The sequence below is a fragment of the Sinohyriopsis cumingii genome, chromosome 5 (assembly GCF_028554795.1).
Source record: "Sinohyriopsis cumingii isolate HCF-2022 chromosome 5, ASM2855479v2, whole genome shotgun sequence".
NCBI classification, from domain to species: Eukaryota; Metazoa; Mollusca; class Bivalvia; order Unionida; family Unionidae; genus Sinohyriopsis; species Sinohyriopsis cumingii.
Window position 1 is genome coordinate 79,222,638 of NC_142965.1, and position 14,300 is coordinate 79,236,937.

The window sequence follows — 14,300 nt, forward strand, 5'->3', positions numbered from 1 at the left end:
CCAGTAAAATGTACTCCCAACTAATTCCCAAAATTTACCACTACTTCCAGTGAAGAGGTGGACTGCCTAAAATTACTGCATTAATGCCCTTGACCTAAGCTTGGTTTACTGTTGCATGCAATTTGTATTGGCAATGAGAATGGGATTTTCAGGTAAGGAAGAAAATAAATTGAATATTGTAATGAAGCCCATTTTTTTATATAGATGGATGGATACAATTTGTAATAAAAATAAAAATCTACTAATTTCAAAACTAATCTAAGCTTGTCATGATGCAAATGGATATCAAGTTTCATCAAGGTCCTCTCAAATGGTTCAAAAGATTTTAATTTTTACAAGTATGACGGATAGGACTGACAAAATGTTTAATAAAAATGGGAATAACTTCAAATGGTGATCAGGAAAAAAAGTTTTTTTTAAATACAGAATACAATGTTTAGTCTCGACATAAAAGCACACCAAAATCATGATGATATCTCAAATGGTTCAGGAATGTGACAAATGGATGGAAAAGCAGTTTCCAGTATACCATTGCAAATTCTGACAGCTTGGGAATAAAGCAAGAAAATTTAAACCTGACAAATTGTATACTGAATCGACAATAACTTGCTAAAATAAATATGGTAGTGGCTTTTGTTTGTTTTCAAGGGATATAATTTGACAGGAATGAAAACTTGACAGGCCATGTGTGTAAGAGTGGGCTTACATATATTTATTAAACTAAGAATGAAGTTAGATGTGCAAAATATTACAGTATAAATGAAAACAAAAGAACAATTACATAACAGCTTTTATTATATGCATGGTAAATGAATTAGAAAAGTATATACTGCTTAACAAGTAAGAGCCTTGCCACAAATGAGAAGTGACAAATACCAGTACATGGCCATTGGTAATTCATATGTTCAATTTCATATTTAAGTAAAACATATTGTTCAAAACATCAATGACACTGATTGCATGTAAATAGTTTAAAAAATACATGAGGCACAATGACATTATAAACTGATGTATTTTGCTGTGTGAAAAATATTCTATGTTCAAAAGGCAAAAAGATATTTGGTGACAATTTTTCTGTATTTTCTACATACCCGTATCTAAAAAATATGATCTGATATGCTCAGTGAGTATGGCAGTGTTTCTTCTCTAAGTTTAACAGAACAAACAAGCTATGGCATGTGACCAAAGGTATACACAACGTCAAGTAATGTTTACTCATAAACATGGACCCATTGTCTACAAAAACACACTTGGAGTAGCTCCAAAAAAGCAGAAAATATCAACCACTGAAACAGAAAAAATAGGCCACAATGACTTGCTTTTGGTATGACTAGTTACTCTCAATAAAATGCAGCCATATATGAATTCTTATGTGTAAGTGAAGTAGGGTCCAAGACAGTGAGGGTATAATGGTATAATGAATAGATAAAAAATACAAAAGCATGAAAATTAGATTATAGTGACCTAGTATTGGTATGGATGGGCTACCCTTCATGAAATGCTTCCACATGCCAAGTTTCATGTGTTGTGAAACTGGGCCTGGATTATGAAAGCATAACAAATAGGTAACTGAAAAATACAAATTAAAGTAACTCCAACAATTGCCTCATTTTTACATGGTAGGGTTACTAACCTTGACATGCAGTCAAATTGCAATTTACCAAAGTTATGGCAAAATAATGTCTAATATATTGAGGCAGTAATGAAGTGATAGCATGAAAGAAAAAAAACATTTATGCATGAATATTTGGTCACATTGCCCAAGTACTGATGTGGTCAAGTTATTTATTATAAGATACAATGCATTCACACATTTTCATGAGAAATAGGATTTAATACATTGATGATTAACAAATTAAGTTACTTTCTTTAAGATGGCAATCTCTTACCCACTTTCAAGAGTGAGGGAAAAGTTCAACTTACTTAGGGTGTAACAAACCGAAAACTGAAAATATAATAGTCAAAATAAACTAGTTTTGGTATGATTGAGTTACTTTTGGTGATATGTATCCACATACCAATTTTCAGAGGGTAGCAAATGTGCTGATGTGCTGCTAACATCAATCGATCAACTAATCAATAAATCAAACTCCAATATTTCTGACATGTAACTGTATATCACAGTCTACTGTATTCTGTTTCTTTAATGCTGATGAACAGAAATGTAAAATCTACTGATGTCCAATACAAGGTGGAACAGGAGCAATAATTCTATGAAATATTAACATTAAAAAGTTAAAAAATAAACATGAATGGTATTTGTATCAATCTTTATACACAAACATGATGAGTCTTTTTGAAGTAGGCTGTCTCCCCCCCCCCAAAAAAAAATCCCCTCCTCCATGAACACAGATGAGTGAATTGGATGGATAAAGTAGGATTAACTGCCCACTCCATAGGTTAGGCGGTATAACAATTTTACAATGGGTAAATGAAATTATATAAATTTAATCAACAGTGTGTGACAATATATATAATAACGATAATACTGCTAACATGTAGCATGGCAAAATTGCACAAGATAAATACTGTAAATTCATTTTGTTTCCCCTGAGGTATCAATCTTTGTAGATTTATTGGCTTCCTTTGAAGCAGTTATTGTTTAAATTCCAACCAATGAGAAAAAGTGTTCAAGAAAAATGATCTCAATCCATACCCCAACCTAGAACAAATGATTTAAATGTAAAAGTGATCACTTATCACTGAATCGAGAAACATAAGCCACAGAGGTCTAGTTTTCACTGATGGATGGAACGCTTCTCATAATGCAATTACACACAAATATATGTGACTCTATAAGGCATAAGTGCCTGCAAAAGTAGCTAAACTGAAAAGGTTAACAGAACTGTGAAATACAGTTCACAAGAAACAAATTTTAAATGCAACATGCAGTACTCCATATGACATAAATAAATACATGTACCAACTTATGTGACTATGGGACTATGTAGTTTCTGAGAAAATGAACTAAAGGCAAATTATAACTTCAGCATTGATGTCAAAGGAAAAGATGGATATCAAACATTAATACAGAAGCTGTAACTACTCTGCAATCCAGCTACAATATATGGAACAATTATTCTGCAATATCTTTATCCTTAAATAAATCAACATTTATAGTGAATAAGAATTCAACAAGATTTACATACAAACAAACGTCATACAAAATAATTCACAACTTAAACAATGTCCTTAATTGTACTATTACATAATCCATGGCATTCATTCTCAGATGCTTCTCAAGCTAAAATTCATTAAAACAGATGATTTACATGATGCTTTCCTTTAATATCAATGTTTTAAATGACTAGGATATTTTCTTAAGCATAATTTTACTGATGTTTTAACAAAAAACCTAAACTCATCTACATGCTAAGATCTAATTTAAATTCTATAAAATATGTAAAGTAAAAACTACAATATTTGAAAATTCGAAGGCAAGGTGACTGACAAGAACCAACCAATCAGATGCTTTCAAATAACACAAACAAAACTCTAGCTCCTAAATGACATTGATTAGGGTTGGAACATATATGAATTTATGCCAAGTTTTAAGATTAACTTCAAATGTTGAACAAATGATTGCTTTTGCTCTTCTTTTATGATTCTAGATAACTGTGATAACCAGGCAGCAGCATGCTGTTACTATAAGTAAAGCCTGTCTTCCAAGGGCAGTAAACAGCCAAAATGCCATTATGTCCTCTACAAAACAGGTGTCTTATATACAGAGTGGGGACTTGTGCAACATTTCTATGCGGCTATACTAGCTGCTGCATGAAACTAGTTACTGCATAATTTCTAGAGGGTCTACACCATTTGCAACATAGAACTAGTTACTGAAGGATTTCTATGAGGGTCTACACCACTTTCTACATAGAACTAGTTAATGCAGGATTTCTACACCACTTTCCACATAGAACTAGTTAATGCGGGATTTCTACACCACTTTCTGCACAGAACTAGTTACTGCAGGATGTTGAGAGGGTCTATACCACTTTCTACAAAGAACTAGTTAATGCAGGATTTCTACACCACTTTCCACATAGAACTAGTTAATGCGGGATTTCTACACCACTTTCTGCACAGAACTAGTTACTGCAGGATGTTGAAAGGGTCAACACCATTTGCCACACAGAACTAGTTACAGAAGGATTTCTGAGAAGGTCTACACCACTTTCCACACAGAACTAGTTACTGCAGTTTTCTAGAGGGTCTACACCTTAGAACTACTTACTGTAGGATTTCTAGTGGGTCTATACCACTTTCCACACAGAACTACTTACTGTAGGATTTCTAGTGGGTCTATACCACTTTCCACACAGAACTACTTACTGTAGGATTTCTAGTGGGTCTATACCACTTTCCACACAGAACTACTTACTGTAGGATTTCTAGTGGGTCTATACCACTTTCCACACAGAACTAGTTACTGCAGGATTTCTAGAGTCAATACCACTTTCCACACAGAACTACTTACTGTAGGATTTCTAGTGGGTCTATACCACTTTCCACACAGAACTAGTTACTGTAGGATTTCTAGTGGGTCTATACCACTTTCCACACAGAACTACTTACTGTAGGATTTCTAGTGGGTCTATACCACTTTCCACACAGAACTACTTACTGTAGGATTTCTAGTGGGTCTATACCACTTTCCACACAGAACTACTTACTGTAGGATTTCTAGTGGGTCTATACCACTTTCCACACAGAACTACTTACTGTAGGATTTCTAGTGGGTCTATACCACTTTCCACACAGAACTAGTTACTGCAGGATTTCTAGAGTCAATACCACTTTCCACACAGAACTACTTACTGTAGGATTTCTAGTGGGTCTATACCACTTTCCACACAGAACTAGTTACTGTAGGATTTCTAGTGGGTCTATACCACTTTCCACACAGAACTACTTACTGTAGGATTTCTAGTGGGTCTATACCACTTTCCACACAGAACTACTTACTGTAGGATTTCTAGTGGGTCTATACCACTTTCCACACAGAACTACTTACTGTAGGATTTCTAGTGGGTCTATACCACTTTCCACACAGAACTACTTACTGTAGGATTTCTAGTGGGTCTATACCACTTTCCACACAGAACTAGTTACTGCAGGATTTCTAGAGTCAATACCACTTTCCACACAGAACTAGTTACTGTAGGATTTCTGGAGGGTCTAGACCACTTGCCATACATAACTAGCTGCTGTATGATTTATACTTTGTATTAACTCCATGCAGTATATTTGTTAGCTACAGTTTAAAAAATATTCCGTATGTAATATGTCTTTTGACACTAGCAGATGTACAAAACTGTATGCAGAATAAGTAATGATCTCTAAATAAAGTACATTTCATTTTTTAACAACGACTTCTTGAGGTATCCTGTAAGGAAGGTGTCACAAACACACATACATTATGGAAAGTTTAGACCATATTAAATATAAAACCATGAAAATAACTATATTTATATCTGATATACATCACTCACTCTTCACTATATTCAAATTCAGACAAACCTTGTCTTAACAAGACACCTTGATACAAAGATAAGCTGTTCATTAAAGACATTTTCAGAATATCTGATGAAATTCTTCATACAATTTCGCTGTATGTCATGGACATATATTCAATGTGAATAATTACTTCTCCCACTGCTCAGTTTTATAAAATGAAAATGTTCTCCCACTCCCAAGTATAGACTTTTCCCCTAGAAGATGTTTTTTTAATTGTGTACTTACTATAGACACTCCTTGCTTACTGGAAATGATTTATGAAATTCAACAGAACTTACTCTGTGACAACCTTATTATTTCACATTACCATGAGTATACAGACTTATTTCTTGTACCTCAGTTAAAATTACTTCAGAATTTCTCAAAACCAAAACAATTTACTGAAGATTACTTCAAAAATAAAACAGGCTTCTTAAAAAAAAAAAGTAGTCACGAAATTCAAAAAGATTAAGTGGGTCTCTGGTTGATCAATTGGGGAAACAAACTATTGTTGTGAAGAATCATTCTTTCCAAAGATAAAATAATGATTAAATATTAAACAGTCACAATCATTTCCAAATAAGATGCTGAAATACTTTTAAACTCAAATGGTGGGATTTTAATAGGTTTTACGAAGCTATTTAATATAAATATTTCTAATATTTAATATTTCAAAATGCTGTAAAAATATATAATAATTCTAATATTTGATAAATTTATATTTAGTTTAATATCTAATAATTCTAACATTAGGTTTCAATACGCTATTTAATAACTCTAATATTAAATACATATGCAGTTTAATACTTAATAATTCTAATTTTTAACAGGTTTTAATATGCTTTTTATATTTAAACTAAAAATAGTACTTTTGGAAGTAAGTAAACCATAAACCTGATGAATTAATGGCAGCTGAAATCCAATTTTTTTAAAAAATATATATTTTTTAAATTGATCTTTTTCAAAACTCAATCAACATTTACAAAACTCTCTGCTTTCTGTAACAGGAGCTTCCTTCTACATCAAACTGTCAGAATGTTAGATGGTTGGTTTCTGTGAAATTGCTGAAATTAATCAACCTTTATTATAAAAAAATAAAGCTGAAAAGAATAAGACTGATGAGATATGGCTTAACAATCACATAGCCATGCAATAAACATACACAACCATAATGTCTAGATAAACTCAGTGTCTAGATAAACTCATTGTCTAGACTAGATAAACTCAAAGTATCCACCAAACATTCACCTTGACCATTTTATTTATTTGTCCATATGAAAAAAAGAATGTCATGGTAAGTTGTAGCCTATTTTTAAAACTCACCTATTTCGACTGCAAGAACAAACTTAAAGACCAATAATGTTTCCTACCTTAAATATTTTCAGCATGTTTTATGTTTTTCTAATTTCATGGTGTTTGCTTTTCGTAATCATAACATTATGGGTTGTCCAATGTTGTAAAGCACTTAGAGCTTCTAAAGATTAGGTACTAAACAAAGTCCTCATTATTATTATTATTATTATTATTATTATTATTCTCATCTAAAATTGTCAGATTGCAATGATATTCCTTGACAATCCATCAAAAAAATATAAAACATTAAAAGTTAAAAAAGTAGAACTATGGTGATTTATCTACACTTGCTCCACGAGTTTGTTATATAGTCTGGGTAATGTATCTAATTTTCTAGCCAAATTAAGAAAACAAGAGACTGCTCTTTATGTCCAGTCCAGCTTTTATTTAGCTATTAAAGATGCACCATATATTCTTGCTTATGAAAAAGGGCAAAGTGCAAATTAAATAAACAAAGATCTTCAGTCACATAATGCATTGGCAGATCAGGATCTATGCTGTTTGTTTTGCTGATTATTCCAAACAAACTACTGAGACCTGTATCTGCTGGTGCATTGTGCAATGACAGACCATGGTCTATGCAGTTTACAGCTGGATCAACTTAAATGATTATATTTGGTACAAGCCATATAAATTGTTGTTGTTTTAGGGTTTAACACCATTTTTCAGCACAAGAGAGGCTATACATGGTGGCCAGTATTAATGGTGGAGGAAGAACCCGTGAAAACCCCAGAAAGAACCACCAGCCCACGAGAAGCTAATGGCAACAAGCTTTCTCACATATCCACATTGGCCGAGCCAGAGACTCGAACCTACGCAGACAGAGGTGAGATGGCAGTGATCCGTGATGGAGAGTGCTTTAGACAACTTGGGGCCCCACAAGCCATATAAACTTTAAAACTTACTTTAATCTATTAATAGATGGACATGCACACAAACACCATAGTGATCCCCATGTCAAGCTTCCACTAAGGTGGATTCACCAAGAAGCTGAAATTTTCATCCAATTAGCAAATATTTTCATGTTCAGTAATAACAGTGCTTTTCAATTAAAAGCTGGTTCCTGAATTCCTTTAAAAATAAAATCCTAGCAGATGTTAACACATCAGGTTACAAAATTATACGGTAATTTATCTCAGGGCTAGTGTTATTAAATTTGTGCCCATTTCATCTTTTCAAAATGAAAAATTTCCTCCACAATCTAACCATTTTCCCCCAAAACTGTATTCCACTTTCAAGTTAATTCTGGCAATCTTTGACCAAGTCACAAAAATAAACTACTTGAAAACTGATGAATCCCCAAAACAGAGACATCTATATCTACAAATCAGCACTGCAATTTTTTAAAATAAGATTACAAAGACAATTTTTGCCCTTTAACACAAAGTATAACAGTTGGTATATCTTGTACTGCTGAACTTGTCAAGATGTCAGAATACCACATAAGTATATGTCTGACATCCAAGCAGACCCCAGCAGCATCTCCTGTCAAGTGTTCCACTGATTGTTCAGAGCACGAATTGGTTTGATCAGTCACCCGTATAATCACAGAAACCAAAACCAGTTAGTGTTGTCATGGTCATCCTCTATCACCAAGGATGAAAAACAGACAAGCTTGACACCTCTGACATCAATATGCAATAAATCAAACATCACCTGGTTTGAGAACCAGAATATGGAATAGCATCACTTAACTGATAGCTGGCAGTAGGTAGGTGGCGCTTACGGCATCAGCAATTACCATTTGTATGTCATTTGCCCAAAATTTGAATAGTTTGACAAGAATCTCTCATATTAATGGATGGGAGTGTCCATCTTGACATCCAGACACTCCCTCATTTTAGTGCACCCCAATCACTTGTGAACCTGCTTAATGTGCAGGGGTAGGTGTGAATCACAATTTTTCTTACTGACCCCCAACCCCCCCAAAATAGGCCCCTATTTGCTGAATGGGAATGAAACTTTGATACACCACTTGTTTTATTGGTCAAAATGGTGATTAGGATGCAGAATTTAGAATCAATATTGTTAACTTTGCAAATTAATAAAAATAAATCATATTTTGTTAAATTTGCTTAAATATATTTGTCAATATATTATGAATAACAATACAGGACATATCAAACAATGAAAATGCTGGTAATGCCTAATGCTGGCAACACTTTAAGAAATAAATGCCAAATAATTAGTCTTGTCAAAGTTAAAATCATGTTTTATCTCTTATTCTGGCTTCAGCATAACCAATCCTAACCATGATATGCTATCTTCTACTGAAACATGACTAGTGTCAATCGACGATCAAAGTCATGTACATGGAGATTTACTTGAAAGCCTAATTATGCATTTTGTTTTATCACATTGTCTTCTGTATCAAATCAAGTAAAGAGGTTAGAATTAAACAAGTTAAAAAAGCATTTAAATCCTACTTGCATAAAAGCTATCTGTCATGATCTTGTGTCAAGTCAACTTATTTCAACTGACCAATCAAACACTGTTTGAAATATCATTATGCAAGTAACATCATTAATGAATGTATCATTAATCAGTGGTTTATCCTAACAATTCACAAATACAATCAAGGATAGCAAGGGAAACAAGCAAATAACATACTTGGTACATTTAAAGCTTAGTACAAAAAAGGCTTCATTATGGAGAAGTGAGATGCAAAATTCATAGTGAATTTAAAATTCCCATGTTGTCACATGGTTTGCTCAAGGATGAGCAGAAATTTATGTAATATTTGCAATGAAAGCAAAGTACCAATAAATTACTGCTAGAACAATACAAGATAAAAAAAAAGTAAGCTTTCATGTTGTTTCTCTAAATATAGATGTCCATATTTTGTGAAAAACAAGAATTAAGTTCTGTTTGGAATCAACAATGCACTTGAATTGGTCTTTCCAGCAACTCTTTGAGAAAAAGTAAGATTAAAGAAGAAGAAAAAAAAAGATCAAATTTTTTGTAACTTACTGAAAAATAAAAAACCTTTACTTGACATCCCTTTATAAAATTGAACAAAATCATAACCTCGCATATTATCTATCTCTTCAGTCCAGGTTGCCTCAATCTACATAAACATCCTGCTCCACATTACAGAGACCATACCTGAATAAGCTTTGCTTTTGCCATTCATGCAGTGTGTAATTGCTTTCCAACATAAAATTAAAGCAAAAGTCCCTTGAAGGGGCTGACACTCTACTTGCTGAAAAGAATTTCCAGGAAACAAAGATAACAGTCTTTCTTCCTTTTAAACTGCTAAGTGCTGAAACTATTTCTGAATATTTTTCAGCTATGAATGATTTCAAGATTGCTACAGTGGCATCTATAATGGATGCAAGATTGGAACCATTTTCATTTACAATGAACTACATTGTAGATATCTTAAGAATTTTAGTGAAAATCCATGCTAATATGACCTTCATTCTGAAGTACAAGAATTTCAAGATGGCCACTGTGGTGACCATACTGGATGTCCAAGTGGCACCATTTTCATTCAGGACCAACTAGACCTTGGGATAAATGTGTGTGTGAAGTTTAATGACAATTTTGCAGATCATTTAGGAGATTCAAGTAGAGATAAAAAGCTTGAGCTAGCAGATAAAAGACCATTCCAGAAGTTCTTCTGCTCTATGACCAGTAGAGCTAACAAAATTGAGCCAGTGGTGCAATTTAGGAGAAAAAGAAGGGAAAAATAAGGAGTCTGACCAAAAAAAGTTGGAAAAACTTGGGCCACTGGAAAGACTGTAGAATGTATCCACATTCACATACAAAATGAAGTGACATAACACACTGATAAAACCTGATGTGTACCAACAAACGTATGGAGAATTTTGTTTTAAACAATCTTACTAAGATTTGTGATCTTGAATAAAAAAGTAACTTATAATGAAAAACAAACAATTTCATTAGAAATATCTATTGATGGACAATAATACCCAATATAATTATAAAACAAATATTCAATAATTCAGCTACTGCCATTCTCTTTCTCTTCTTTCTGTTGATCTTCAACCCATATCTGCTGTTTTCAGTAGTAACTCATGCCTTTGCTTATGCTGCAGTGTCTGTGTTTGGACGACTATGCCTGAGTTATCCAGACAGAAGGGCAGACACCTGTTGCCATGATGGTCAAATATTTCCTGGAGAATCAAGTTCCCTTCATATGATTTCTTGACGAGATCATGTAATTATGACGATAAATAAAAGCTGTATCATTTATGATTTCTTGTATTTATTATATTGTTTGTAAGATGTAAACTTTTCAAACTATTTTAAGAATCACTAATTTTCTCCACATTTTGTTTTAAGTTGAGAACAGTCACCACCATAGTGCCAAACTGACCCAAGCACATAACTTAATGTGTTACAAACCGATGGACAGAAAAGGACAACACTTTACCTGTTACAGTCAAATAAGTGTAATTGATGGCATATGAAACTTTAGATGGCATGGACCTTTACACATAATACATTATAAAAAGACCACCACCTGAGATAAAAATATATATATATATTGTCTAATTAATATTGTAATTATACTATATTGCTCACTTCAGTATATTTGAGCATGGTCCCATGACAAAATCTACATCTTTGTAAATATATGAAATGGAATTCTACAATGACATAGCATGTGTATCATTCACATCATTTGACTAAGTGTATGTCTTTGGAACTGATGATTTTGATTACTCTGTGGTGACAACCCTTTCTTCAAACAGCCTTGGCCCCAAGGGGATTTGTCATAATTCCCGTAGGATTATCTCCCCTTCATAAGAGAGATGGGGTCAGTGATCAGGGTCGGACCCATTGGGAGAGTTACGATCAGCCACACCCTGAAAATCAAGAGAAATCATTCACATACACACAACCATATATTCTGTTCCATGCTGGCTTATATGAGTTTTAAAGTACTGGATTAAATTTGAAGACTCCTGTCTTTGACACTATTTCTGACATCAAGCAAATTTCTTCCTTAACTTGGAACAAAAGACCCATGGGTTTTGTGTTTTAAATCAATAATCCTAAAAGATATGGATACTATGAAAAGTTCTGCCAGCTTCAGTGTTATATGGGGTGGTGATTATTAATCAAGTGTGGATTGCACATTCAACAAGATGGCCAGGGTCTGTATGTTAAGCCCATGTCAAAGCACTGCTGTAAAATGTGACCTTGACCACAAGGTCAAAAGTTTAAGCAAGAACTGTCTTCATAATGATTCAACATAAATAGAAATAAAAATGATCAAGGGGTTTAGGATATATAAGAAAATTAAAACGATTAACTCAAACCCTAAATTTTGTATGAGAGGGACATTGACTCCAAGGTCAAAAGGCAAAACAAGTCTCACAAAATGAATTGTCTCAGCTTTATAATGATGCACTCCAAGTAAAAACAAATTTCATCAACATATTTCAATGGATTCATACAAATGTATCCCATTTTATTTATTATACTAGTAAAGAACAAAAATAACAAAGAATTTTACTTAAAAAAGTGATATATTTTATTCAGTTTATGCATCAATATTGCATAAATTCAAGTTTCAAACTTAACTTATTTTTCAAGAAAACCCTCAAATTCAAGTATTTTTCAAAGATTGCACTATGCTGAACTTATTGTACAGAAACCATTTATCTTCTTTCAGTCATAGTGACATGTTGCAGAACTGATGTGCAGAAAAGGATAAGTTAAAGGAAAAGGTAGTGGACAGGGTGGACAGTCTAGAGTCATGGCATAACATGCTCTGCTAAAATGGAGGATACATAAAAATGAAAAGTTTATGATAGACTTGATACCTGAGTAAAGAATAAAATAATCACAAAAATCCTTCAAATTAAGCTGTGATAATCTATTGCTCAAGTAATGCTCTAGTTATTAAAAAGTTGGTATGCTTTGGTTACTGAAAGAAGGTTGGTATGCTTTGGTTACTGAAAGTAGGTTGGTATGCTTTGGTTACTGAAAGTAGGTTGGTATGCTTTGGTTACTGAAAGTAGGTTGGTATGCTTTGGTTACTGAAAGTAGGTTGGTATGCTTTGGTTACTGAAAGTAGGTCAGTATGCTTTGGTTACTGAAAGTAGGTCAGTATGCTTTGGTTACTGAAAGTAGGTTGGTATGCTTTGGTTACTGAAAGTAGGTTGGTATGCTTTGGTTACTGAAAGTAGGTCGGTATGCTTTGGTTACTGAAAGTAGGTCAGTATGCTTTGGTTACTGAAAGTAGGTCAGTATGCTTGAGACCATCAAAATGAGCAGTAAACTAACTGTAAGACAAAAATCACATGTACCTCATTAAATATGCAATTAGAAACTGTTTGGTTATTTATGATTTTTTAAAATATTATTTATTTAGAAAGTACTGATAAAATAATTTCTCTCATTTTTCTGCACTTGTAATTTAAAGAATTTTTGCAATCACAATGTGGTAATTTCCAAGAGACTAAACAAAGATAACATCAAACTTCATATTACAAAACAGTTTCTTACAACTCGAAGAATGAAAAATATAATCATTTTTTTATTGTTTGCATTTGCAGAAGTATAACTAGAAAACAGTTTGCACTCCAACAGTAACTATGATCTCCTGCCCACCAACACTACCATTAACCTTCCAGCGTTTCAACAAATATCTTTAAAAAATGGATCTACCATTCAAAGCAGAATCCAATTATGGTCTTCTTTCATTTATTTCTACTTTTCACTTTATTTTGAAAATGTGTAATAGATTTTTGAATTATTTTGCACACTGTATTTGTATGTAATCCTGATTAGACATATAACAGTACACCATACATACAAAATTCAATGTAAATTGGAAACCACCCACAATCCCTATTTCAATCTGAAATCCAATGAGAAACTGATGCTATTAAATAAACAAGGTGCACTGATTCCAAAATGTGCCCTAGCGACCCAGGCAAACTGCATCCAGGTATATAACCACTCAAGGTATGAAGCATGTTGCATGCTGAGAAAAAAGCTCTGGAGATCTGATGCGCTGACGGCAGTGCTGATTAGTTAGGCACAAACATTCTTTGTTATACGATATGTGGATGGAATAGTTACCTATGTGTTCTTCCTCTCTCAACAACCTGATCCCTACTTAAGCAAGCTATTCCCATGTGTTGCGAGAGAAGTGAACTTTAAATTTGATAAGATCAGATGAAAATAAAATATTTGGTGTATCTACATCCAAGTCAGTGCTAATGGTCTCACTGAGCTTACCTTAGGTTTTTCACGGTGGGTGTTGACAGCCTCTATGTTGAGGTACTTGAACTCAACTCTACAACCATAGGCCACGGGTGTGAGTTTGATCACTGTATGAAGAGGCACCTTCAGGTATGTAAGATCCTCTGCAAAAAAGCCCAAAACGAAGCATGTTAAATTTATAAGCCTACAACTGATCTTTTTTCTCTTTAAAAATAATGGGTGACATTAAAGTGTGTGCATTCTAA

General features: G+C 33.5%; 1 protein-coding gene across 8 annotated transcripts in view; it reads right to left on the reverse strand.

Annotated features, from left to right (window-relative positions):
- Nucleotides 1–14,300, reverse strand: part of LOC149799563 (6-phosphofructo-2-kinase/fructose-2,6-bisphosphatase-like) — a 171,226-nt gene that overhangs the window by 14,038 nt on the left and 142,888 nt on the right. For 6 of the 8 annotated variants that reach the window (XR_016421187.1, XR_016421189.1, XM_089958894.1 and 3 more), the window contains one exon: nt 14,071–14,198. Coding sequence is in view for 5 of the 8 variants with exons in the window: in XM_089958894.1 (XP_089815020.1) it covers nt 14,071–14,198 (128 nt within the window). In the remaining 3 variants the exon portion in view is untranslated. Of the gene's footprint in view, nt 1–777; nt 11,685–14,070; nt 14,199–14,300 lie in introns of those variants that run through there. The other 2 variants (XR_016421188.1, XM_089958896.1) reach the window with 1 other exon arrangement.